This window comes from Maylandia zebra, linkage group LG19, assembly GCF_041146795.1.
Source record: "Maylandia zebra isolate NMK-2024a linkage group LG19, Mzebra_GT3a, whole genome shotgun sequence".
In the NCBI taxonomy this organism is placed as follows: Eukaryota; Metazoa; Chordata; class Actinopteri; order Cichliformes; family Cichlidae; genus Maylandia; species Maylandia zebra.
The window spans coordinates 27,564,126-27,586,635 of NC_135185.1; the positions used below are offsets into that span (position 1 = coordinate 27,564,126).

Genomic DNA, 22,510 nt, shown 5'->3' on the forward strand with positions numbered 1-22,510 from the left:
GTCGGGCGTATTTTGGACACGCCCCCGGAAGTTCATTCAGAAAACACATTGAGTGCAGTATTATCGGATTTGTTATTATTATTTTATTTTATTTTTTTGTATTTTAAAAATGACACTAAAATTTTAGAACAGAATGGCCACAAAACGCAAAATAGAGATAATTGTCCCTGCCGAGGAAAGCGACCAGCTCCTGATTCGTCCACTGTGAGTTAATTTCTATTTTTTAGATATATGCACATACATATAAATATTATATTTTATGGCTGATTCATTGTGCCACCATAAAACCACATACATGCACTGATACCGTATTTGGCTCATGTTGCAGCGGTGCTGGGCAGGAGGTTGGGCGGTCATGCATTATCCTGGAGTTCAAAGGAAGGAAAATTATGGTAAAATAAATAATAACAAATAATTGGTTATACACTTATATCAATAGCAATAATAACTATATTACGGTTACCTGTTTGAAGGAGTACAAAGTGCAATTTTTTGTTTTTGATCCATTCATTCAATACAATTAAATTAATTTTATTATTTTATATATTTTGACATATAGTTGCCATTGTAGTATTTCATGTCCGAAAGCAGCATTGATGCAGATTGGATTTAAATGAACAAAGCTGTATTTGTGTGTGGCAGCTGGACTGCGGCATTCACCCTGGATTGGAGGGGATGGACGCTCTCCCATACATAGATTTGATTGACCCAGCTGAGATAGACCTGCTGCTGATCAGCCAGTGAGGCTCAACTGCCCTGTCTCCTTTACATTTTCACATTTTTCCTGCACAGAAACGACAGTTTAGATCTCTAATTATTGCTGGTTTTATGTGTTCTCATTTCAGCTTCCACCTGGATCACTGTGGAGCTCTGCCCTGGTTCCTCCAGAAGACCAGCTTTAAAGGGAGGACCTTCATGACTCATGCCACTAAAGCCATCTACCGCTGGCTCCTATCAGACTATGTTAAAGTCAGGTAGGGGCAAAGGTGCCTAGAGACAATTACCTTTTAATTGCAGTGCAGCATACAGTCATATTTTTATTATTATTGCAGTAACATCTCGGCAGATGACATGCTTTACACTGAAACCGACCTGGAGGAGAGCATGGACAAGATAGAGACAATCAACTTCCACGAGGTCAAAGAGGTGGCTGGGATCAAGTTTTGGTGCTACCACGCTGGTCATGTGCTGGGAGCTGCTATGTTCATGATCGAAATAGCTGGAGTCAAAGTAAAATTGCTGTTGTTTAATCGATAATGATAAGAAAGGATTGTTCGCTTGATTTTTTTTAAAAAGCTAACCTACATGTATATTCCCCATCTCCTTTTCCCTCCAAAGCTTCTGTACACAGGAGACTTTTCCCGCCAAGAAGACAGGCACCTCATGGCAGCTGAGATCCCCAGTGTCAAACCTGACATCTTAATCATAGTATGACATTATTTAACTATAATAAGTGATATTGAACACCTTTTTAAAAGGCTCCGTAGGTGATCGAAACATAGTCAGAAACTATTATTTGTCTTTCTGCAGGAGTCCACCTACGGCACTCACATCCATGAAAAAAGGGAAGAGCGAGAAGCTCGGTTCTGTAACACCGTCCATGACATTGTCAACAGAGAGGGTCGCTGTTTAATCCCTGTGTTTGCTTTGGGACGAGCACAGGAACTGCTGCTTATCTTGGGTTAGAAGTCATGTTTGACTCCCTGATACTGAAAATGTGATAATGTGTGTCAATATTGTTAACCTCAATGTTCAAATTTATGTTTAGCACTGGATTTCCTCTGATAGTTATGACTTTGGTTATTTGTCTTCTCTTTATCCCATTATCACTCATAGAAGTCTGTAAGATTGGGTTTAATGTTCTCTTGCAGACGAGTACTGGCAGAATCACCCAGAGCTCCATGACATCCCCATCTATTATGCTTCTTCCCTGGCCAAGAAGTGCATGGCTGTGTACCAGACATATGTTAACGCAATGAACGACAAGATCCGCAAGGCCATAAATATCAACAACCCTTTTGTCTTCAAGCATATCAGCAATCTGAAGGTAGAGACTGTCACAGAAACCCTGTGCATATTCTCAGGCTTGACTGTCTCCCTCCAAAAATAAAGCAGCACTGTCTATTCTTTCCAGAGCATGGATCACTTTGATGATATTGGCCCCAGCGTGGTGATGGCGTCTCCGGGCATGATGCAGAGCGGGCTCTCCAGGGAGCTCTTTGAGAGCTGGTGCACCGACAAGAGGAATGGAGTTATCATCGCCGGTTACTGCGTGGAGGGCACACTCGCCAAGGTTAGAGCACAGCAGGACAGCAAAAAAAAATTTTCTGAGCAAAGTGGGAAAAGATGCTGTGATCTAATAATCGATATGCTGATTCAATTGCACCAGATTGCCGTTATTTACAGCAATTTTCAAGCCATCAAATTTAAAACTCAGAAGCTGTGACAAAAGACAGGAATTACTCATTTTTTAAAGAAAAGAAATTAAGTTGCCACAAGAAGAAGGAAAAAAAGTTTTCAGTGTTCTTTGTTCATTTTCTCTAATAAAAATGAATCGAACATGTGAAGTTTTTAGGTCATTAATTTGGCAAAGCAATCAAACTGAAGGCTCTAAAAGCATTTACGTGCCATTTTCTTTAACTATTTTCTAAATCCTTTCACTGACTAAATGATTTATCAAGAAGATAATTGTAAAATCAGTCCTCAGTTATTTGCACACTCTACAGCACATCATGTCTGAGCCCGAGGAGATCACCACCATGTCGGGACAGAAGCTGCAGCTAAAGATGTCGGTGGACTACATCTCCTTCTCCGCCCACACTGATTACCAGCAGACCAGCGAGTTCATCAGAGCCCTCAAACCGCCACATGTGGTATGAGAAGAAAACAGTGTGGTGAAATTCACAGTTCTCTTGACTCGTCTTTTTTTGTCCTTTGCATAAAATGTTGCACATGTTTAATTTCAGATCCTGGTACATGGGGAGCAGAATGAGATGGCGCGCCTGAAAGCCGCGCTGATCAGAGAGTACGAGGATAACGACGAGGTTCACATCGAAGTCCACAACCCTCGCAACACTGAGGCTGTCACGCTGAACTTCAGAGGAGAGAAGCTGGCTAAGGTGCAGTACGCTTTTTGTGATCAGCAGTCGCTGAATTGTGCGTATGCTTTTTAATGACACTGTTAAAAATGACAAATCCACTGAAAATGGATACACTTCTCTTCTCAGGTGATGGGCTCACTGGCTGATAAGAAGTGTGTTCAGGGTCAAAGGGTATCAGGCATACTGGTGAAGAAGAATTTCAACTACCACATCCTCAATCCCTCTGACCTTTCCAGTAAGTTCACTTTCATTGTCCCCAGATGGAGAACAGGGCCACCAAAGCATTTTAGTAGCGTTGATGCTTCATGACTCTGTCATTGTTTTGGGGTATTTGGCCTCAAAACTAAACCAAAGTAGACTATGAATGAATGAATGAAACATTCCTCCTCTCGGAGCTGTACTGACCTGATCTGTCTGTTCTGCAGCGTACACAGAGCTGGCCATGAGTACAGTGAAACAGACCCAGGCCATCCCCTTCACTGGACCCTACTCACTGCTTGTCTGCCATCTGAGGAATCTCACAGGTAAGACTGCGTGACCATTTCTGTGGGAATCTCGATGACCATCTCTGCAGACAGTAGACTGTCTGAGACCATCCAAACTCATAAAAAGAAACAAAAAAACACAACTGCCCACATTGTTGCAGTTTGACACGTACTGCAACCTTTTGAGTTTTGTCAGCGTGTGAGTGATTTTTACCCCGTAGTGGTGACCGTCTTTCTCAGGTGATGTTGAAGAGCTGGACGGAACTGAGAAGAACACTTTGAAGATCTTTAAAAACATCACTCTAATCCAAGAGGCCGGCATGGTGCTGCTAGAGGTGAGAGCCCACAACGTAGCGCTGTGCTTTTCACACCAGTGTGCAAAACTGGGAGTCCTAAATGTATTTCTTTAGAGGATAGACACAGGGTTTGATATCACTGAAACACTCTAATAATCCTTTTAACAAGGTAAGAAGGTGAACACTGCACCAGTGTGCCACGTAATAGCAACTACTCATTTATGTTTTCTGCTGCTTTCCACGTGCATGTGTCCAGTGAACTACAATCCTGGGTTTGGTTCGGTGCAGACTATTGACTGGATCACTCTCCTTTGTAGCCATATAAAATCTAAGGGACAACTTTATGATTGGTTATTTCTGCTCCTAGCCACAGATTTTTAAAGGGAGTGTACGTTGTGATGCTCAGAGACAGCTTGGGACTTGTGTTTTATTAATTTGTCTTTATCTGCTGTTTCAGTGGATAGCTAACCCTCTAAATGACATGTATGCTGATGCTGTCACCACCGTGGTACTGGAGGTGCAGTCCAACCCAAAGGCTCAAAAAGGTCAGCTTGGTTATATAGACCCATATAAAAGATGGATGTAGGTAAGATGAAATCGCACACTGGTTTGTTCACACACACTTTGAAGCCTGAAATTAAACAGTTTGGCTGTGACATTTGAGCTAAGGGCTGTTGAAATCCCCAATCCACCTGATGTCATAGAAGTCATAGTCTTGGTGATTCTGGCCATTAGATTGTTTCTTTAATCATTTCTTTTGGTCGATGATCATGCACTCCTTGTTAGTTTTTGGTTTTTATGACATATTAAGTTCCCCTTTGTTTTTCTCCTTGCTATAATCAGGACCTTTGGATGTGTAATACACCTATTATGGTCTAGCATCCAGAAACTGCACAAATGGATTGGGTTCTGTGCACAAAGTACTCATGCACTATATTAACAGTTCACTCAGAACTTTATATATGGGATTGTTATCACGAATACCCATGAAACACCTGGAGTTGCTTCATGGCACACTTTTTGGGAATTATTGTCTTTAATCCTGCATTTGTGTGATTGAAAAGTGTGTGCAATGACACAGTTTTAAAGATTTGGCCTAAATAATTCTGGAGTGAATGAGCCTAAACATGATGACCGGACTAGTGACACCATATAACCTGTGACTCTCACACATGCACGTATGACTTGCCAGTTTCAGCTGAAACAATTTCAGTGTTTCAAACCATGTTCCAGAGTTTTTAGTTCACCATTCATGAGGTTTCAAGAAGAAAATGAAAGACAGATCTGAATGTTTGAAAGTGTTTTGGAAAAACTCTGTAAAGATTAGATGAACAATACTCAAAGGATAAATCCAACTGGTTTATTTTGTTAGATAAGTTGAACAAAAAGTTAAACAAGCAAGTAAATAAAGAAACAAGGTAAAATGAAGTAAGAGCAAAAAAGTTAACAAGTAAATAAAGAAACAAGGTAGAGGAGAGAAAACCCCAACAATCCCCTCTGAGCAAGCACTAGGCGACAGTGGGGAGGAAAAACTGCCTTAAAACGGGCAGAAACCTCCGGCAGAACCAGGCTCAGGAGGGGGCAGTCAACTGCCGGGACTGGTTGGGGGGGTGAACAGAGGTGGAGCAAGACGAGGCTACATCAGTTGAAGAAGCAGCAGAGTTCCTCTTCCGGAAAAAGCTGAAGAATTTTTTCTTCTTTTTCATGGACTTTTCCACGAGGGCCTTTTTGTCCAGGATGAGGGTTCTCAACTCATCGATGGTTTCTGTGTTTTGCCTCTCAAGTTTCTTGCATGTTTGTTCCACCTGTTCTAATGTTGCTTGTGTTTCTTCAAGCTTTTCTTTGAGGTCTTTGGATGTTGCCTCCTGTGTCAGCTTTGCCTTCTGCAGGTCTGCATTTCTCAGTTGATCTTCTTTGTGCAGGCCTTCTAGCTGCTCATTTCTTTTCTGGATATCGTGGAGCGTACACTGCAGGTCTTCATGCGTTCTGTCTTATTTTTGCTTTTGGGCCTGCATTTCTGTGTTTTCCCGCTTCAAGTTGTTGAATTCCAACAATATCCCCTTAATGAGCTCCGAGTTGTTTTTTGCCATTTGATCGATCCTTTTCTGCATCTGTGAGCATCGTTTTTCCAGTGTTTCCTTTTCTCCCTCCAGCTCACTTGTTTTGACCTTCAGTTCATTACAGACTTCTTGCATTTTTTGATTTTTACTCTCAAAGTCCTTGATAATGCACTTTTCTTCTGTCAGTCTTTCTTGCTTTTGCTCTTTCTCTTGAAGGAGGTCTTTCTTTTGGACCAGTGTTTGATCCAACCTTACCTTCACCATTCTGTACTTTTCCTGCATGCCTTGGAGTTCGCGCTGCAGGTCGTTTTGCTTTGTGTCCTGTTGTTCCTTCTGTTGGAGGACTTCTTTATTTTTTTCTTCAGCTTCATCAAGCTTTTTTTGGAGCAGGTGATTCTTTTGGTCCATGTATTAGAGATCCCACTCTATCTTATCAATCGTCGCTTTCCTGCCTTGAAGCTGCTCGGACATTTCTTTAACTTCAGCGCTCTTTTTCTTGTTTTCTTTGATGAGGAATACAATCTGCTCTCTGGCTTGAGCAAACTTGATCCCCCAGCCCTCATTAATAATGTTGATGTCGGGCTGGCGCTGTAGTGTTTCTTCCAGGTGTTTGTTTTGTGCTTCCATTTGTAAGCACTTCTTCTCCAGGTGACGTTTTTCTTCTTCAATTTGTTGAATTTTGTTCTGGAGATGGTTGTTTTCATTCCTACTCTCCTGTAATGCCCTTTGGATGGATAAGAGGCCATTTGGAGAAATTGGCCGGCCACGCGTTGAAGGAGAGGCGGCGTAATCTTTTTGTCTCGGTTGCCGTAATCTTGGATACATGTTGGCGTTTGTATCCGATGACTCTGAGAGGTTTCCAAATTTTTCTGTAGTGAACGTTTGAAGGCTGCAAACAAACGAACTAAAAATTGCTGTTTCTCACCCCTACTTAAGGAAAAACTTCAAAGGATCAAAGATCCTTGTGACATCATCACTCCTAAGCCAATCAGATTGTCACATGACATTTTGAAATGTGGAATGGGGATATATATTTTTTTAAACAGTTTTCAAATTTAACTTAATATTTAAGTGTTTCTTACTTGACCCGCTTAGTCGATTAAAAAGTTAATTGCCACGAATACCCCTAATGTTATATAACAGACCACAGAAAAAAGACAGGTTTTTTTCTACGTGACAGAGCTATAATAAATGTTTAGTTTTTTTTAATCATCCTACTTTTTATAAAAGGGAACATTATTTAAAGAATATGTATTTAATTAAAAAACTCTGTATTCATCTAAAGGGTATAACAAGAAGGGTGACCTTCCTGCTCGAAAATGAAATGACCAAAATAAATGTATTTCTCTGCAATTACAAACTCTGTGTAAACAGTCTTGGTGTCAAAATAAAGCTAACACTGGTGAGATGTCATCAGAGCTGTAAATATTACTGCAGAAGTTACTGTGACTCAAACATAGAAAATTTGATTTTTTATTTCCCTCACCTAATTTTTAAAAGTATTTTATAGCAGCGGTCCCCAACCCCCGGGCCTCGGACCGGTACCGGTCCGTGAGTCGTTTGGTACCGGGCCGCGAGAGTTGAGGCTCAGGTGTGAAATGTATAGTTTTCAGGGTTTTTATCGGTTTTCAGCGTTATTTTGTTATCGTTTTTATTGTTTACTCGGTTTTCCTGGGTCTCTTCACGTGTGTTATGAATAAATTTTCTTTTTTTCGGTACCGGTACTAGTTTTATTTTGTTGTATTTATCCGCGACACCTTAAAGGCCGGTCCATGAAAATATTGTCGGGCATAAACCGGTCCGTGGCGCAAAAAGGTTGGAGACCGCTGTTTTATAGCATATAACACCTTTGAAAATATGCTTTGGTTCCCATTTAAGTCCAGAAAATCCTAAATCAAGATATGGATATTACCTGTCCACAGATTCATGGTGACGTAACTGCTCTTTTAACTGTCTGGTGTCTTTGCTTTGTTTGTTGTTTGCAGACATGGTTTACATGAGCTTTTAGCTGAGATTCAGAGGTTTCTGTGGACACTACTCATGTCAGCACTTATATTTCGGACCTCGTGTTATAATTGATTAAACGCGATCTCCTCCCTTTTGCCCCCATTTTTGATGTTTTGGGTGCAAATGATCAGGCATTACATTCTCATAATAAATCAGATAAGATACTGCAAATAATTAAGCATACTATACTTTGTCATATATATTATGTTACATGTGACCATAATTTAAAAAAAATTTAAAAGATATATAGTCTTAGTCTTTAATTGAAGAATGTTTTTACTAAAGTCATAAATCAAATGAAAAGCAGGGAAATTATAACATAAAAACTGACATTTTTTGCTGTAAGAGGAGTCGCCCCCTAAGGGCCATTAGAAGTACTGCATTGGTTTCACATTTCAGAACTCGATGTTACATCCATCTTTTAAACACAGTTAACAAAGCGCCATTAAGCACGTGGTGTACACGTGTGTTTAGTTGCTGCTGTAAGTTTGAGGCGGGTGCTATCTGGTTAATGCCAGTGATCTGCTTTCTGCCTTATGAGCAGTGATGGAGACCCAGAGCAGCACCATGGACATGGATGTTTTCCATACTCGGCTAGAAGTCATGTTGCAGTAAGTGACAGAATAAATCCATAAAACATTTTTATAATGCAGTAGCATGAATATTTTTATGGAAATGAAGTTCCTCGGATAAATAGTTGCTAAGCTCTTAATGAATTATGTTATTTGTCTGCTGTCTGTTTTCAGGGACATGTTTGGAGAAGAATGCGTGAACTTCAGCGATGGTAAAATCATCTCTGTGACTGTGGACGGGAAGACGGTGCACATTTGCTTGAAAACAAGGGTGAGGGTCTTTTGTCCTGTTAATGGGAGCTGCTGATTTGGTGTTTGAGTATGTCGCTGACTTCTTATCCCCTCACCAGTCTGTGTGCTACGAAGATGAATGCACAGAGGACGATTCACTCAGAGAGATGGTGGAACTGGCGGTGCAGCGGCTCTATGACGCTCTAAACCCCGTTATCTGAAGAAAGACACACACCTGCCTGCGGGTCTCCAGACATTGTTAGTGATCAGATATACACACACAGTTGGGACATCGTGTTAATGTAGATTAAAAACAAAATGCTGTGATTTGCATTGAAAAACACATTTTATCCACAGAGCATAGAAAACATCAAATGTTTAAACTGAGAAAATGTATGATTAGCTCAAGACGAGCTCATTTTTACTTGGATGGCAGCATCACTTCTTAGGAAAGTTGGAACAGTCATGTTTATCCACCAGATTGTCTGTTTTATGTATTGTAGATGATGAGACAGTCTTCGTAATTTTACAGAGGAACATTCTGAAATTGTTCCACAGTTTACAGAGCTGTTTCACAGACTGAAGAAACACAGTAACAAGTGAGCAAGACTGACTTGCGAGAATAAGCTATGTGATGTTATTTAACAGATTCTTGTGTTGTTTGTATTGTAAGCACTTTTAATTATAAAATACATCATTATGTTAACTGCGTTTGAGTGTAGATTCACTGCAGGTTTCATTTGACCTGAGTTCATTATTAATATGCACTGATATGACTTGTTTACTTTTAAATGTGATGATGTGTGTGAATTTCTAAATGCACTACATGTGCTGTAAGTATTTGTTGTTTTAAGAAGGCTTCTACTTTAAAAACAGTGTTGTGTTTACTTTTGTCGATTTTAAATATACAGTATTCATTGTAATCGTGTGATCTTTGGACATACACATGCTTGTTTTATGTAATTTAATATTTATTTTTGTTTTAAAATCTGTTCTCACTAAAAGCACTACATGCATTGACAAAATCAAATAAAAAGAGGCAACACAAACAGTGCCCATAAGTCTTTTATTCATTAAATATCTGAAAAAATATACCCAGTAATTTCACAATAAATATAATCAAAGGCACATTCTTTAAAAATAACCATCTGATTTTAACCATAAAGTTGCTTTAATTCCCATTTTGGCTGGACTTTCAAGATATTACCACACCCTTTACTTATATTACTATAAATATGTCATAAATAGTAACACATTACCATTGAAGCTTGGCTTGTCATTAACATTTGTATAATTTCTACCAGACAAATGACTTTATTAAAGCCAAAGGAGCTGAAGTGAACGGTTGTAAACCAACCACCGAAGCGCTGCTGTGCAAAAGGTAATACAGGATGAACCAAGACCACAAGTGATTTCTATTTTGTCATATTTAACCTCTTCTATATGATGTATTCACAAACAGCAAATGTGCATGTTGCACATATAACTTTTTTTGCTGATCAAAGCTCCAGAATGAGCTATTTTTAACAACACATTTGAACGGGGGAAAAAAAAGCTTTAACTAATGGATGCTTGTTGTTTATTTTCATGACAATTTACTACCCGACTTAAAATTAGGTGAAATGTTTAATAGTGTGATCAGTGGAGGAGTTTCAAGGGGGACCACAGTGTCCCTCATTTCCCAGCAGATTTACTCATCCCCGTTTTAAGTTGATTAGTAAACCTATGGCTACCACCAGCAGCATACCAACTCCCAGCTCCATCATCTTGCCCATTTCCTTCTCGCCTATAGTGTCCTGTTTCTTCTTCAGTATCTCCTCTTTGCGGACTCGGATGTCTCTTTGCCTCTGCAGCTGCTCGCTGTAGTGGGACTTGTAGAACTGGTCGAAATCAAAGATGCCTCCTCGGCCGTCTGGGTCCACCACGGAGCGTCGGCTGTCGGTTTGCCGTCTGCCTGCGCTCCCGCTCGTGTCCTTGACGGAAGGCCTGACTGTAGCGGTGAGGTCTGCCAGACTCAATAGTCCCAGGTCATATTTCTTCCTGAGCCCCTTGTTTCCCAGCACGGTGTAGGCCTCGCTGATCTCCGAAAAGCGGACTGTGGCCTCTTCGCTGCCAGTGTTTCTATCCGGGTGGTAGGTGAAGGACTGCTTGTAGTACGCTGTTTTTATCTGGGTTCGAGTGGCGGAAGGTGCCACTTCAAGGATATCATAGTAGCCAGTTTTGGTTTTGTAAAGAGGCTCGGATCTGGCTCCATCACCGCTGTAAGCCCTGATAAATGACCGCTGCCCGTGTTGCCAGTACAAATGCTGACTATAAGGGCTCTGCTGTCGGCGGAAAGTGCGGGGCGAAGTCCTCCAAAACCCGGCGCGTCTCCACTGTCGAGACAGATTCCTGTTTTCTCTTTGTACCTGGTTCTTATTATAAAGAGAAAACTCCTCAGGAACATAGTAATGGTAATTTTCTGCAACCGCTCCGTTCTCACAAATAGCACCAAGCACCGGCTTTACACTTGTGTAACCGTCCCGAGAAGCTAGAGCACGGTCTGTGTGCGCGGCGTCTTTGGCTCCATACGGCCTGCCATTATTACTATCACCCCAAAGAAGCCCTGCTGGCAAAGGCGAACCGTGTGAGGCACCTTTCTCGTGTTTACTGTGGCTGACACGTAGGCAGTAGTTATTTAATTTGTGTAAGAAACCGTGCGCCCTCCTTCCAAAACAACTCCTGACCTCCGCCATGTTTCCTCTGACGAGTGCTACGTTCGAAGCGTGTGTCGGGTAATCTCGGGGAGTTTTTGTCTTCTTCTTCTGTATAGGGTTTACTGGCGGTCGGCAAACAGCAAAATGGTGCATTACCGCCACCAACTGGTGTGGAGTGTGGACTGAAAGAAAGAAAGAAAGAAAGAAAGAAAGAAAGAAAGAAAGAAAGAAAGAAAGAAAGAAAGAAAGAAAGAAAGAAAGAAAGAAAATCCAAATTCTCCCGAACAAATGGGTCTGCCTTAAAAACCAAAATACAGCCTGATAACTTTCACCTATAGAGGTCGTGCGAAACAAATCAAGTCGAACTTCACTTCCAATATAAAAGAAAAAAAAAAGAAAAAAAAGTATTTCTATTTATTGAATACTTTCTCTCTTTTTAAACTGGGACGTAGAAACACTGAAATAAGAGGTCATGCATAAATAAACTAAAAATCAAGACACTTATATGTAATCAATTATCATCTAGCTTCTTAATGAGAGAAAGGTGAAGCCAGATACATCAGTAAAAAATATGGACACTCTAAGTGACTTAACAACAGTGATGGGAATAAAGGCGTTACAACTAACAGCGTTACTAACGGCATTACTTTTTTCAGTAACGAGTAATCTAACTAATTACTATTCCTATCGTTACAACACCGTTACTAACAAGAAAATGCGGAGCAGTCACGTTACTATTTTTCAACAAACAGACGGTTGAAGCTGTGTTTAGGTTACTGCACCTTATATCAGTTGCACGGAAGTAGCTGTAAGTAATCTGGACGCTAGAGCTGGGCGATAGAACGATAACGATATGTATCGCGATATAACTTTTACTCGATAGAGAAATTAAGCTATCGCGATAGACCTCGCCGCTCTTGTCCTCTTAAAATAAAAAAAAAATTAAAATAAAAAAAAAAGGTCAGCCAATCCAAACTAAGTAGCGCAGAGCCGAACCAATCACAGCCGCAGCGTCACGTCGCGTGACTTGTTACGTACAGCACAAGTGCCAAGCCGCACGTGTGTTTGTTTGGGAAGCAGCCAGCGGGTAATGGAGCCAGCGCGTAATGGAGGAAATGAGTGTGCCGACTAGAAAAATCAACCGAGCGTGACCGAAGAGAAAACAGATGATGGTTCCAACGCCGGAGAGATTGTCGAACGGAAGAGCCATAGAAGTTCCGTAGTGTGAAGGTATTTCGACTATTTCAAGTCTGACAAAAAACAGAGTAGCGCGCACTGTAAATTGTGCCGAAAGCAAGTCTGGAAATACAATAAACTGGTGCATGCGTCACACTGCGCGCCACGTTATTGTTTCGGTGAAATGAATTTCTACAATACTGTTACTGTTAATTCTACTCTCTGCAGTGTTTAAATGCTTACATATACACACAGTTACTGTCCCTCCACACATACGACTCTGTTCTGCTTCTATGCCCCAGCTTTGTTTACTTTTTCCCACCGAGGCTTCTAGACTTCTGATTGGCCAACATTTCTGCACGGTTAGGAATCCAGCGCCACCTGCTGCTTTGGCATGTTCATAGCAGCGTTTTCCTTCATTTCTCCCTTTATGTGTGGACGGGATTATTTTTTTAAAACGAAAACGGAAAATCTCCGTTTTCAAAAATACCCGTGTACGTGTGGACGTAGCCTCAGTCTCTGACTGGAAGCGCTAATTCGTCATTCGGCTTTTGTCAGACTAAAGTAACTGTTAAAACTGTTTGAAAAGCTCAGCTATACAACAAGGAGAGATTGAGAATTTCCTTTTAGTTCTCAGTTTATTTGATATTGACAAAAGTTAGTCAGTTTTGTCTGTTCTTCTGTAAAACAAACTAAGATTTATTTTTAGAATTAATATTTTGTTTCTAAGTGGAATTGACAATTTAGTCTGTTTCGTTTGTTCTATTTTGAAACTTAAACGCTTTAGCGGCTGCCTTTTGTGTAGTTTGCAATATTTGCCTTTATTTATCTGAAAAAGTCTCATGTTCCTTAAGTACATCTACCCTGTTGAACTTATTATGAGAAATAAATATTTAAATAAAAACAAGCTGCTGATTATTTCACATTTTACTTGTGAGCAACGGCACATTTAAATCTTACAAATATAGTTATTTGGCTTATATCGTGATAGATATCGTTATCGCCTGAAATGAAAAAAAAAAACATATCGTGATATGAAAAAATCTCATATCGCCCAGCTCTACTGGACGCTACAGCTTTAAGTAGCTGCGCGTGCTCCTGCGGGTGGCAATCACTTTCTGCCCAACGATCACTTTTTTGCACAACACCTGGAGCTAAGGGGGCAAAAGAATCGCATGAGTGCTGCTGTTTAACTGAGGAAGAATAAAGTAGTCGTAGTCGGTAAGCCAATCACATGACCACTTCAAGATGACAAAGCAACAAGGTGATATTTTTAAATTTTGAATTTTTAAATTGTGTTGATAGGCCACGTAAAACCAGAGTCATGATAAACAATATATACATGGCGTTTTTTCCTCAATAGTTTTGTCAAGTTTACTGTCTAAGGACAGCGCTAGCAAGCACTCTGCTTATGACCAAAAAAAGAAAACAAAAACCCACCCCTTTGGTGTTGGTGGAAAAATTCACAATGTCCACCAATCAAAAACTGATAGGGCAACCTGACATTTGGTTGTTTAGGAAGAGGGGGAAGTTTTAGGAGTGATGAGAGAGAGAGAGAGCAGAAAAAGAGAAAGAGAGCGAGTTTTGAGATGTGAGAGGTTTGTGACGCTTAACATGTTTGGAGTGTGTAGTTAATGTGTTGTCTCGTGTAGTTAGTTAGTGCGTAGTGTTGTGTGTGTGTGTGTCATAACAATGAGGTGACTGCTGTCTGCAGGTATCAGGCTGTGATGTTCTCCTTTATAGTGGACAGAAATTATTTTTTCGGAGTGGCACAAATAATTTGTGTGGCATCTTATTGAATGCAGAACAGCTGATTGTTCTGTAAATAGTTTGAAATGGTTATTTAAAAAAGGGTAAAAGGTAAATGGCTGCAAATAACTTTGTCTGCGAAACTTGTGCATATGATTTTAAAATTGGCAATTTATATTAAAGTTATGAAATATGATTAAATAAACATGTTTGTGGTTGTTACAAAAAACTTTTCTACTTGGGATTTATGTTTTTTGTCTGATTTTGGATCAATTTTATTAATACAGTATGTCAAAATGAAAACATAACTGTAAATTCAAACACGTGAGGTTGTGCTGAAAACAATGATACCAAACAAGGCAAAGTAAATAGTTTTTAACGGTGAAATGTAGAGGAAACATCAAATGTAATGAAAAATGACCAATTATACCCTGGACCCCAGAGGGTTAATTTTTTTTTTAAAGTAACGCAATAGTTACTTTATAAGTAATTCATTACTTTTAGAATATTGTAACTCAGTTACCAACTCAGTTACTTTTTTGAAGAAATAATTAGTAACTATAATTAATTACTTTTTCAAAGTAACTTGCCCAACACTGCTTACCAATATAAATATCACTGAAAAATGATATGACATATATTAGTGGACATGCAAATGTCAGACTTTAATGTCAATTTTATTTCTATAGCACATTTGAATGCAACAAGGTTGAGCAAAGTGCTTTATAAGTTGGTCAAACCAAAAAAGATAAAACCGTAGATCGATCGAATTAATGGAATAAATATGGAATAAAAACAAACAAAAACAATAAAATGAGCTATATTGGTGGCGGGGTTAGCACAGAGAGACAGATAACCATTCACCATCCACAATCATAACATAAAAAAAACACATGGTACTCAAACTTAACCCAAGTTAAAAAAAAAAAAAAAAAAAAAAAGCGACCAGAGCAAAACAAAACACACAAGTAAAATATATGTGTCAAAAACAAAGACATAGCCTAACATATTAGAAAACCTAGCCTTATTGTAAGGCTGTATTTGTTGTTTGGTTAAAATGTAACTAGTTATAAAAACATTATAACTTGACTGACTTAAATTTCATAATTTCTAGAAGATTCTTTTGTCCTCAAATATAATGATTAAATAATAACAATTTAACGTATATATTTTGACAAATCTATTCTAAATCAATTTAAAAAAAAAAAAAGAATGCATTTTTATTGTGAAGGATGCCGTTTGATCCTAACCGGAAGTGAGTGCGGTCTTCTTTGTCGTCGTAAAACATTTCATACCAGCGTTTCGGATCCACTTAGTGCCTGCGTTAACAAATGCAGCGATGCCCCTTTTTTATGGTCTTTCTCAGGTAACTTCAGCTACTGACTTAGTACACTGACTGCATCATGGTTAACCTCTGCTGTCTCTGCTGCGGTGAACTCCCTGAACCCCGCCCCCCTCCTCCGGGAGCAGCGCGGGACTCCCGCTCCGCACAGCAGCAACATCAGCAGCAGCAGCCTGCTGGCTCCGGCCCAGACGCCTCGGGGCTGAGGGGGCCACCAAAGGGGGGAGCGAACGGAGCGCTATTAGGAGCGAAGCAAGTGAATAAAAAGGAGTGAGCTTCCAGTTTCTCTCGGACATGCGAAAAAGTGCAGCATGCTCTCATCCGATCAGGACTCTGCGGAGGACGCGGCGGCCAGCGGTCTCAATGATGTTGATGGAGAAGAGGAGGAGGAGGACTCACCGGCTGAGAGTGATGTCCCGGAGGAGGTAAGAGCAGACAGATGTAGTCATTATTTTTTCTTCTCTGATAACTTCCAGAAAAGTAAGTAGTAGGTAATAAAGAGCCATATGTTCATTGTTCAAATGTAGGAGGAAAAGCCACACAAAACATGCGGTTTTGTTTCATTACTGCCTTTTTGGTGCCCCGTGCAGTCATCTCTGTGCCATCACTTTCACCTGCAGCCAAACAGCATCATTGCTTCTTGAAATGTCACAATAGTTAATTTGACATAGTGGCAGCACACTCGAGTGATGTGGAAAAGTACTGTAACGACAAAAGCACAGATTATAGTCTTGCACAACACAAGTTTACATGCATGTGTCTGCATTAGTTCCTCCACGCCCTTGGTGTTTACTGTCATCGCGTAATTACTGTGCTTCTGTCTGCAGGGGGATGACTCTGACCACATTTCTGTGGTTGCAAACAACTTGTGCCTATTTTCCCCTTACATTTCCTGAGTTCAGCTTCCTGTAAACTGTCTCCATGACCAAGGATCTAGCATATATGAGTCAGCTTTTCTTTTTTATTAAAGGGTAACCTTTTTCAGATGTCGCACCTATGATGTCTGCAGTCACAAGGCTTGGGCCGCTTCAAAGTCCGCCTTCTCTGGTTCACAAGAACCGAATCCCTCATTTGCTCCACAAATAACTCAGGTGGAACCGACAGTGTAAGGCATCTCCACCCCTGTGGCAGTGCAGTAATGAATGGCTGGCTGTCAGGATAAATCCTTTCACTCCATAAAACACCAGAGGTAGTCAATGTGGAGGAATATCACCACGAGACAAAAACAAATTTAAGCATTTGAAATCAGGAATCTCAGATAATTGCTTGACAAAATGCAGTCAATTTAATTTCAGTAAATAGTCTGAGCTAAGGTTCTCTTTATGCACTCTGGAAGTTTTGACTGTTAGTGTTACTGATGAAATAGCATTCAGCCAGTGTGTTTGCTGAATAGGACTGTTTGACCGCTGCTCAGTTTTGCAAATGGGAGCACTTTATGTTTCTGTTTGGGCGCTCCGCTCCAAACCTCCCAGTGCTCCGCAGAGTGATGGATGGGTTTGTGACAAAGTGGTAACAAGAGAAGCTTTCAGGACATGTACTCAAGGGAGAGTGAAAAAAAAGTGGAAAAAAAGATACTTTTACCCTACTATTTCTTTGGGTAGCTAAAAGCTTTGAGATATATTTTATTCTTTACTAAGAACAGTATAGGCCAACTGCAAGTAGAATAAAATGGACATGTTCAAGAGAAGTACTGGTGCTTCATAACTGAAATTAACTGTGGTCCATCTATAAATTTTCTTAACTGCTTATCCTATTCAGAGGTTGCGGAGGATGGAGTCTGTCTCAGCTGTTATGGGGCAAAATGAGGGCTGCAACCTGGACAAGCAGACACCTACGGCAAGTTTAGAATCACCCATTAACCTAACATGCAGGTTTCTGGAGGAGGTCAGAGTACACGGAGAACATACAGCTCCATGCAGCCTCACCCAGCTGGTGCATGTGAAGCCAGGACCTTCTTTGTGTGAGGAGACAGAGCTATGAGCCACTGTGAACCCACTGTGTTCAGTTACAGTCGACCTCTATTTACTTTAGCTGTAATTTAGCTGTTAATGCAACTAAAATGTGTTGTTTGGAGATGGAACAAACAAACTGCTTCCATTATTGATAACTGGTGGAACTTTGTTTTGCAAAATAGCATGAAAAAAGCTTGTATCCATGCCGACACTTCCATTAAGAGTCTTTCTTTCAGGAATAAATCTTGTTTCTCTCTCAACATCATGCAATACTTGATTTCTGCCACTTTATTTTTTACCTTTATTATGGTGATCTGATTTTTACGAATACACCTGACCTTACCTAAAAAGATCAGATGCTGTCTGCCGTTGTTATTTACATTTTTATCAGATTCTATCATAGTCATGTACACCATTGTTCTCTGTATGCTGCTGTTAAGCGGCTGTCTCTGTGCGCCCGCAGGCACAAACGTTTGTCTCCAGACTCAGAAGAGAATTAGAAAATAAGACTCTTTAATAAGCAGCCGCTATTATCCAGGAACAATCTACAGAAGGTGGTCCTCCACAGTAACCGGTGTAGGATCAAGAAAAAAGTTCCCTTGATCTGCTTAATTGCTCTCATAATTGCTCTTGTTTTTGATATGGTATTGCATATGATCCGGTTAACTCACTTGTACATGTTTTACTTACATTACAGTCCCTGCTGAATCCCAGTGTTCTTCCTTCAGTGTGATTTTCTCTGTGCTTAGGTAGGGAAAAAGCGCTTTGATTTATAGCTTAACCACTTTCATTTGCATTTCTGCTGCGAGCCTTAAAATCGCTGCCATGTTTAGCGGGTTCATTGCTTTAAGTGTGTTTTTTCATTACTCTCCCCTTCATTTCTTTTCCATCCCTTTCCCTCGCTCTCTCTTTCTCTCTGCAGCAGCGTCCAGTCAAGCAGTCCCTGGGTGCTTGTGTCTGTCGGGAGTCCCACTGGCGCTGCCTGGTGCTCTCCCTGCTCATGTACAGCTGCCTGGGTGCAGTGGCCTGGTGTAAGCTGACCCGGGTCACCAAGATAAGCTTCAACTCTGCCCTCACCTCCTCTTTAACATCCTCCTTTACCTCCTCCCTGCGGGGCGCCTCTGGGGTGGGCATCGGAGGACACGCTATGATCTACCACGACAGCCCCTGCTCGGACGGCCTCATCTACATCCCCCTGGCCTTCCTGCTCATGCTCTACGTGCTGTATATTGTGGAGTGCTGGCACTGCAGGGCCAGGAGCGAGCTGCAGTGCAAGGCAGACGTGGACAGCGTGTACGAGCGGGTGCTTCGGATGCAGCGGGCCCAGCCTTGCATATGGTGGAAAGCCATCAGTTACCATTTTGTCCGGCGGACACGACAGGTGACCCGGTATCGTAACGGGGATGCGTACACCACCACGCAGGTGTACCACGAGCGAGTCAACACTCACGTGGCCGAGGGCGAGTTTGACTACAGCCACTGTGGCATGAAGGATGTATCACGTGACCTTAGAGGCCTGGAGAGGCATCCAGCCATTCGCCTGCGCTTCACCAAGTGTTTCAGCTTCACCGAGGCGGGCCCAGAAAATGATTACCTCAGCCAGAGAGCCAGGTTCTTCTCTGAAATCGAAGGTTTGGATGATTACATGGAGGCTCGGGAGGGGATGCAGCTGAAGAATGTGGACTTCAGAGAAAACCTCTTAGCCTATGTAGACCCAGACAGCATGCCTTGGTACACTTCCCAGGTTGCCTTCTGGCTGGCAGCTCTGCTCATGCTTTCCTGGCCTCTAAGAGTGCTCACGGAGTACCGCACTGCTTACGTGCACTACCGCATCGAGAAACTGTTTGGGTTGGAGTACACCCACAGCAGCCCCTCCCCTCTAGATGAAGACAGGCCTGTGGGGAGAAATATTGGTTGCGTTATTCCCAGAGTTGACACGCTGGACAGCACTGAGATGGAGTGGCACATACGCTGCAATCGCCAGGTGATTCCCAGCTACTCTGAGGCGATGCTGTTAAACATGAGGACAGGGGCTTCTAATTCATTACAAGACACGTCTTCCTCTAACTGCCTTCTACTGGACAGCAGCCAGACTGCTGAGAGCTACGGAGCGCTCCAAAGCCAGGACGACTGCGAGCAGTGCAGCGAGCTGAGCGGACAAGGAGCTGAAGGAGGCAGGAGGAGGACGATCACCAGCTCCAGCTGCTCCTCCATCCTGTCCTGCCGCGGAGCGCTGTTCCACTCGCACCTCTCCTTGGACACTTCTCGCTTTTCCCTCTGCCGCATGTACGGCTCCCATCGAGGGAGTCGCAGCAGCAATCTGACGGAGCCCTGCTGCGCGGACGAGCAGTGCTGCCGGTCGGACTCCAGCCAGCTGGCGCTCAGCAACAGTCCACCAACGTACAGAGACGCACACTTCTTTCCTGTTCTCATTGTGCACCGGTCCGAGGGCAGTGAAGGCGGGAGGGAAGTGAGGCGCTACTATGTACGGAGGGGGTCATCCTGTGTGGAGACGGCCTTGTGAGACAGTGGTTAATATCAGATATGATGGAGGGTATGGTGGGGTTCATTGCTATGTGGATCAAATATGCACTTTTAGCAAGTTTCACAGTAAAAAGAAATTAAAACAAAAGGAAACCAAGAGTGTTAATTTATTTATTTTGAAAAAAGTTACAGATAGCGATAGCACTGAACTTCATCCACATCCTGTTGCTACACCAGGGAGTCTTATCTTGGAATTTTCATGTCTTTGCTGCATGATCTGCGCATCCTGCTAATTTCATCATCTGTCATTTGCAGAAATATTTTCATTGTGTGTGTGTGTGTGTGTGTGTGTGTGTGTGTGTGTGTGTGTGTGTGTGGTGTGTGTGGGTGGGTGAGGTACCTTTATGGTTACAGAGCGTTGATCCATTCAGAGGCACATGTAAGAAAAAGAGGTAAAATTTAAAAAGTTGCATGTTGTTGCAGACCATTTGAAAAATTAAGACACGCCAGGTTGAAGCCAAAGACTTTTTTTAATGTTATTTTTTATTGAGACCTAGAAAAAAACAATGTGGAACATGTGAACTGAAGACCGTGATGTGAATGTCTAAGTGAAAACAATAAAGGTGTCAAAATGTCTAAAATCCCAATGAATGTTATCACTAATAAAATGACTTTTTAATAAACTGTAACAAATATTATAACATGTGTGTCTGTGGGGCCCTCAAAGCACAAGATGAGAAAGAAAGGAGACAAAACAAGGAAACAAGATCTGAGTTAAGTTTTTTTTTTTTCTCTGATCACATTGATCCAAAGCGACAATGTCACACACTCTCAGACTCACAGCTCACTGTTACGTCTCCTGTCCTTAACTGCAAGGGCACAAACTCTAAAGATAGAGTTGGGACTTCACTTCAAATAACACCAGAGGGACGAGTGGTACAAATGAAGCATATATTGATACAAAAATAAATTCAGCATGCCTTTTAGACTGGAGAGTTCATTTTCTGAATAGCAAGCTAAGTTTTTGATTCACTCTACTTTAAATTCACCCAGTCTTATTAGCATAGTAAGTAACTGCGCATTGTTAGAGACTTCAAAATGTTTTTCTAGAAGAATTTCTAGTAAAATTTGGGGTTCTAAGACTAAGATCTTTAACTGAGGAGAAAGATTTGATCCTTTTAAACTGGAAGTTATCAATCCTTTTATCTCATTCAACTCATGCAACTTATTGCAACAATTGGTGGATTCCCCCCCCCAAAAAAAGAAAATGTTTAAATAGTGACATTCTTATTATCGAATGAACAATTTTTTTCTTTCATCTGCCTACTACAAAGCACCGTTGGTAATACTCCGTTTTCCACTTATTTTCAGAGGAGATTTTCTATTTTGAAGATTGTTACACATCAATATTATTCAATTAATATTAACCAGATTAATGTTTATAAACAAATTTACAATTTTAATGTAAAACCATTCTAAATTTGCACACTACAAATTGTAGTTTGAAAAACACAAGGCCACTTAATATTTTATTTCATTTTATTTTATGTCAGGCATTTACATAATTTGCAAAAAGTCATTAGTAGGCTATATAAAATAACCTATATGTGTTATAGAGAGATCTTTGTTAAAATTATTATCATCTGAGAGGCTGATATTAGTTATTTGCCGATATATCTGTATCAGTATTTATAAGGGCCAAATAAATATGTTATTAGTATTGATGTTGCATAGTTTGTCCACTAGTGGCCACTCACACAACTGGAGGAAAAGGAACATATAAGCTGAAGTAACCAGTGATTTGTTGTGACAATAAAACCATTTTTAAATTCATTTTTATATTATCTTATTGAGGACTCATGAGTAATCTGTTTATGTTTAGTGTGTCTAAACACTGGCGGATCGCTTTTTAAAATCCCGAAAATATCAGCTAGTCTTAAAGATCCTGTACCAGTCAGGCGCTAGAAATTATAGGAATTTTGCGTTATACTTTGGCCGGAGTAATACAATAAATAAATATGGGCATTAATACCAAATCTGTAAAAATAATAAGTATTCATATCAAAGTATAAAATATTTGTAAAACCCAAGTAAAACTAAACATTTTCAAACAATAAAAACTACAAACTCCCAAACAAAAAGTCAAAACAAAATAAAAACTAGTAAGATAATATAAAAGTATAATAACTCATATTGGAAGATTAGAAAAAACTTTGGATGGCCTTAATTTTTACTTTTATATTCTGATCATAGGGTAGGAATTTGTTGTACAAAACACTAAAAAATAAGAATTAAAGCACTTCTTAAGTCAAACTGGAGTACCTAATGAAGTGGTCGGTATGTGTACATGTTTATCGCG

General features: G+C 40.7%; 3 protein-coding genes across 5 annotated transcripts; 2 read left to right on the forward strand and 1 right to left on the reverse strand.

Moving 5' to 3' along the window:
- Positions 1–35: 35 nt before the first annotated feature.
- On the forward strand, positions 36–9,805 carry LOC101471316 (cleavage and polyadenylation specificity factor subunit 3). Its single transcript, XM_004540504.4, has 18 exons — positions 36–204; positions 329–392; positions 643–740; positions 846–974; positions 1,053–1,230; positions 1,339–1,428; positions 1,531–1,681; positions 1,872–2,047; positions 2,135–2,293; positions 2,727–2,873; positions 2,967–3,119; positions 3,228–3,336; positions 3,527–3,625; positions 3,827–3,921; positions 4,340–4,427; positions 8,494–8,560; positions 8,696–8,792; positions 8,872–9,805. Exons 1-18 carry the CDS (start codon positions 134–136, stop codon positions 8,971–8,973), a joined length of 2,073 nt encoding a protein of 690 aa, XP_004540561.1. The 5' UTR covers positions 36–133; the 3' UTR covers positions 8,974–9,805.
- LOC101471032 (uncharacterized) lies at positions 9,800–11,550 on the reverse strand. The gene has a single exon (XM_004540503.6). The coding sequence runs from the start codon at positions 11,485–11,487 to the stop codon at positions 10,447–10,449; it is 1,041 nt and encodes a 346-aa protein (XP_004540560.3). The 5' UTR covers positions 11,488–11,550; the 3' UTR covers positions 9,800–10,446.
- Positions 11,551–15,620: 4,070 nt separating this feature from the next.
- Positions 15,621–20,823, forward strand: LOC101471909 (transmembrane protein 151B). Of its 3 annotated transcripts, none has more exons than XM_076877664.1 (3): positions 16,041–16,140; positions 17,474–18,416; positions 18,590–20,823. In XM_076877664.1, exon 3 carries the CDS (start codon positions 18,668–18,670, stop codon positions 20,189–20,191), a length of 1,524 nt encoding a protein of 507 aa, XP_076733779.1. In that variant the 5' UTR covers positions 16,041–16,140; positions 17,474–18,416; positions 18,590–18,667; the 3' UTR covers positions 20,192–20,823. The 3 variants fall into 3 exon arrangements, with proteins under 3 accessions (XP_004540563.2, XP_076733779.1, XP_076733780.1); XM_076877665.1 differs by having other exon boundaries at positions 16,042–16,140; positions 18,365–18,416; XM_004540506.5 differs by lacking the exon at positions 17,474–18,416 and having other exon boundaries at positions 15,621–16,140.
- Positions 20,824–22,510: the final 1,687 nt, after the last annotated feature.

Excerpts from the sequence above, each read along its gene's own strand:
- LOC101471316 (XM_004540504.4), top strand. The coding sequence starts at position 134 with ATGGCCACAAAACGCAAAATAGAGATAATTGTCCCTGCCGAGGAAAGC. Across the intron at positions 741-845 it reads GACCTGCTGCTGATCAGCCA|CTTCCACCTGGATCACTGTG; the intron begins GTGAGGCTCAAC and ends TTCTCATTTCAG. Across the intron at positions 975-1,052 it reads TCAGACTATGTTAAAGTCAG|TAACATCTCGGCAGATGACA; the intron begins GTAGGGGCAAAG and ends TTATTATTGCAG.
- LOC101471032 (XM_004540503.6), bottom strand. The coding sequence starts at position 11,487 with ATGGCGGAGGTCAGGAGTTGTTTTGGAAGGAGGGCGCACGGTTTCTTA.
- LOC101471909 (XM_004540506.5), top strand. The coding sequence starts at position 16,027 with ATGCTCTCATCCGATCAGGACTCTGCGGAGGACGCGGCGGCCAGCGGT. Across the intron at positions 16,141-18,589 it reads AGAGTGATGTCCCGGAGGAG|CAGCGTCCAGTCAAGCAGTC; the intron begins GTAAGAGCAGAC and ends TTCTCTCTGCAG.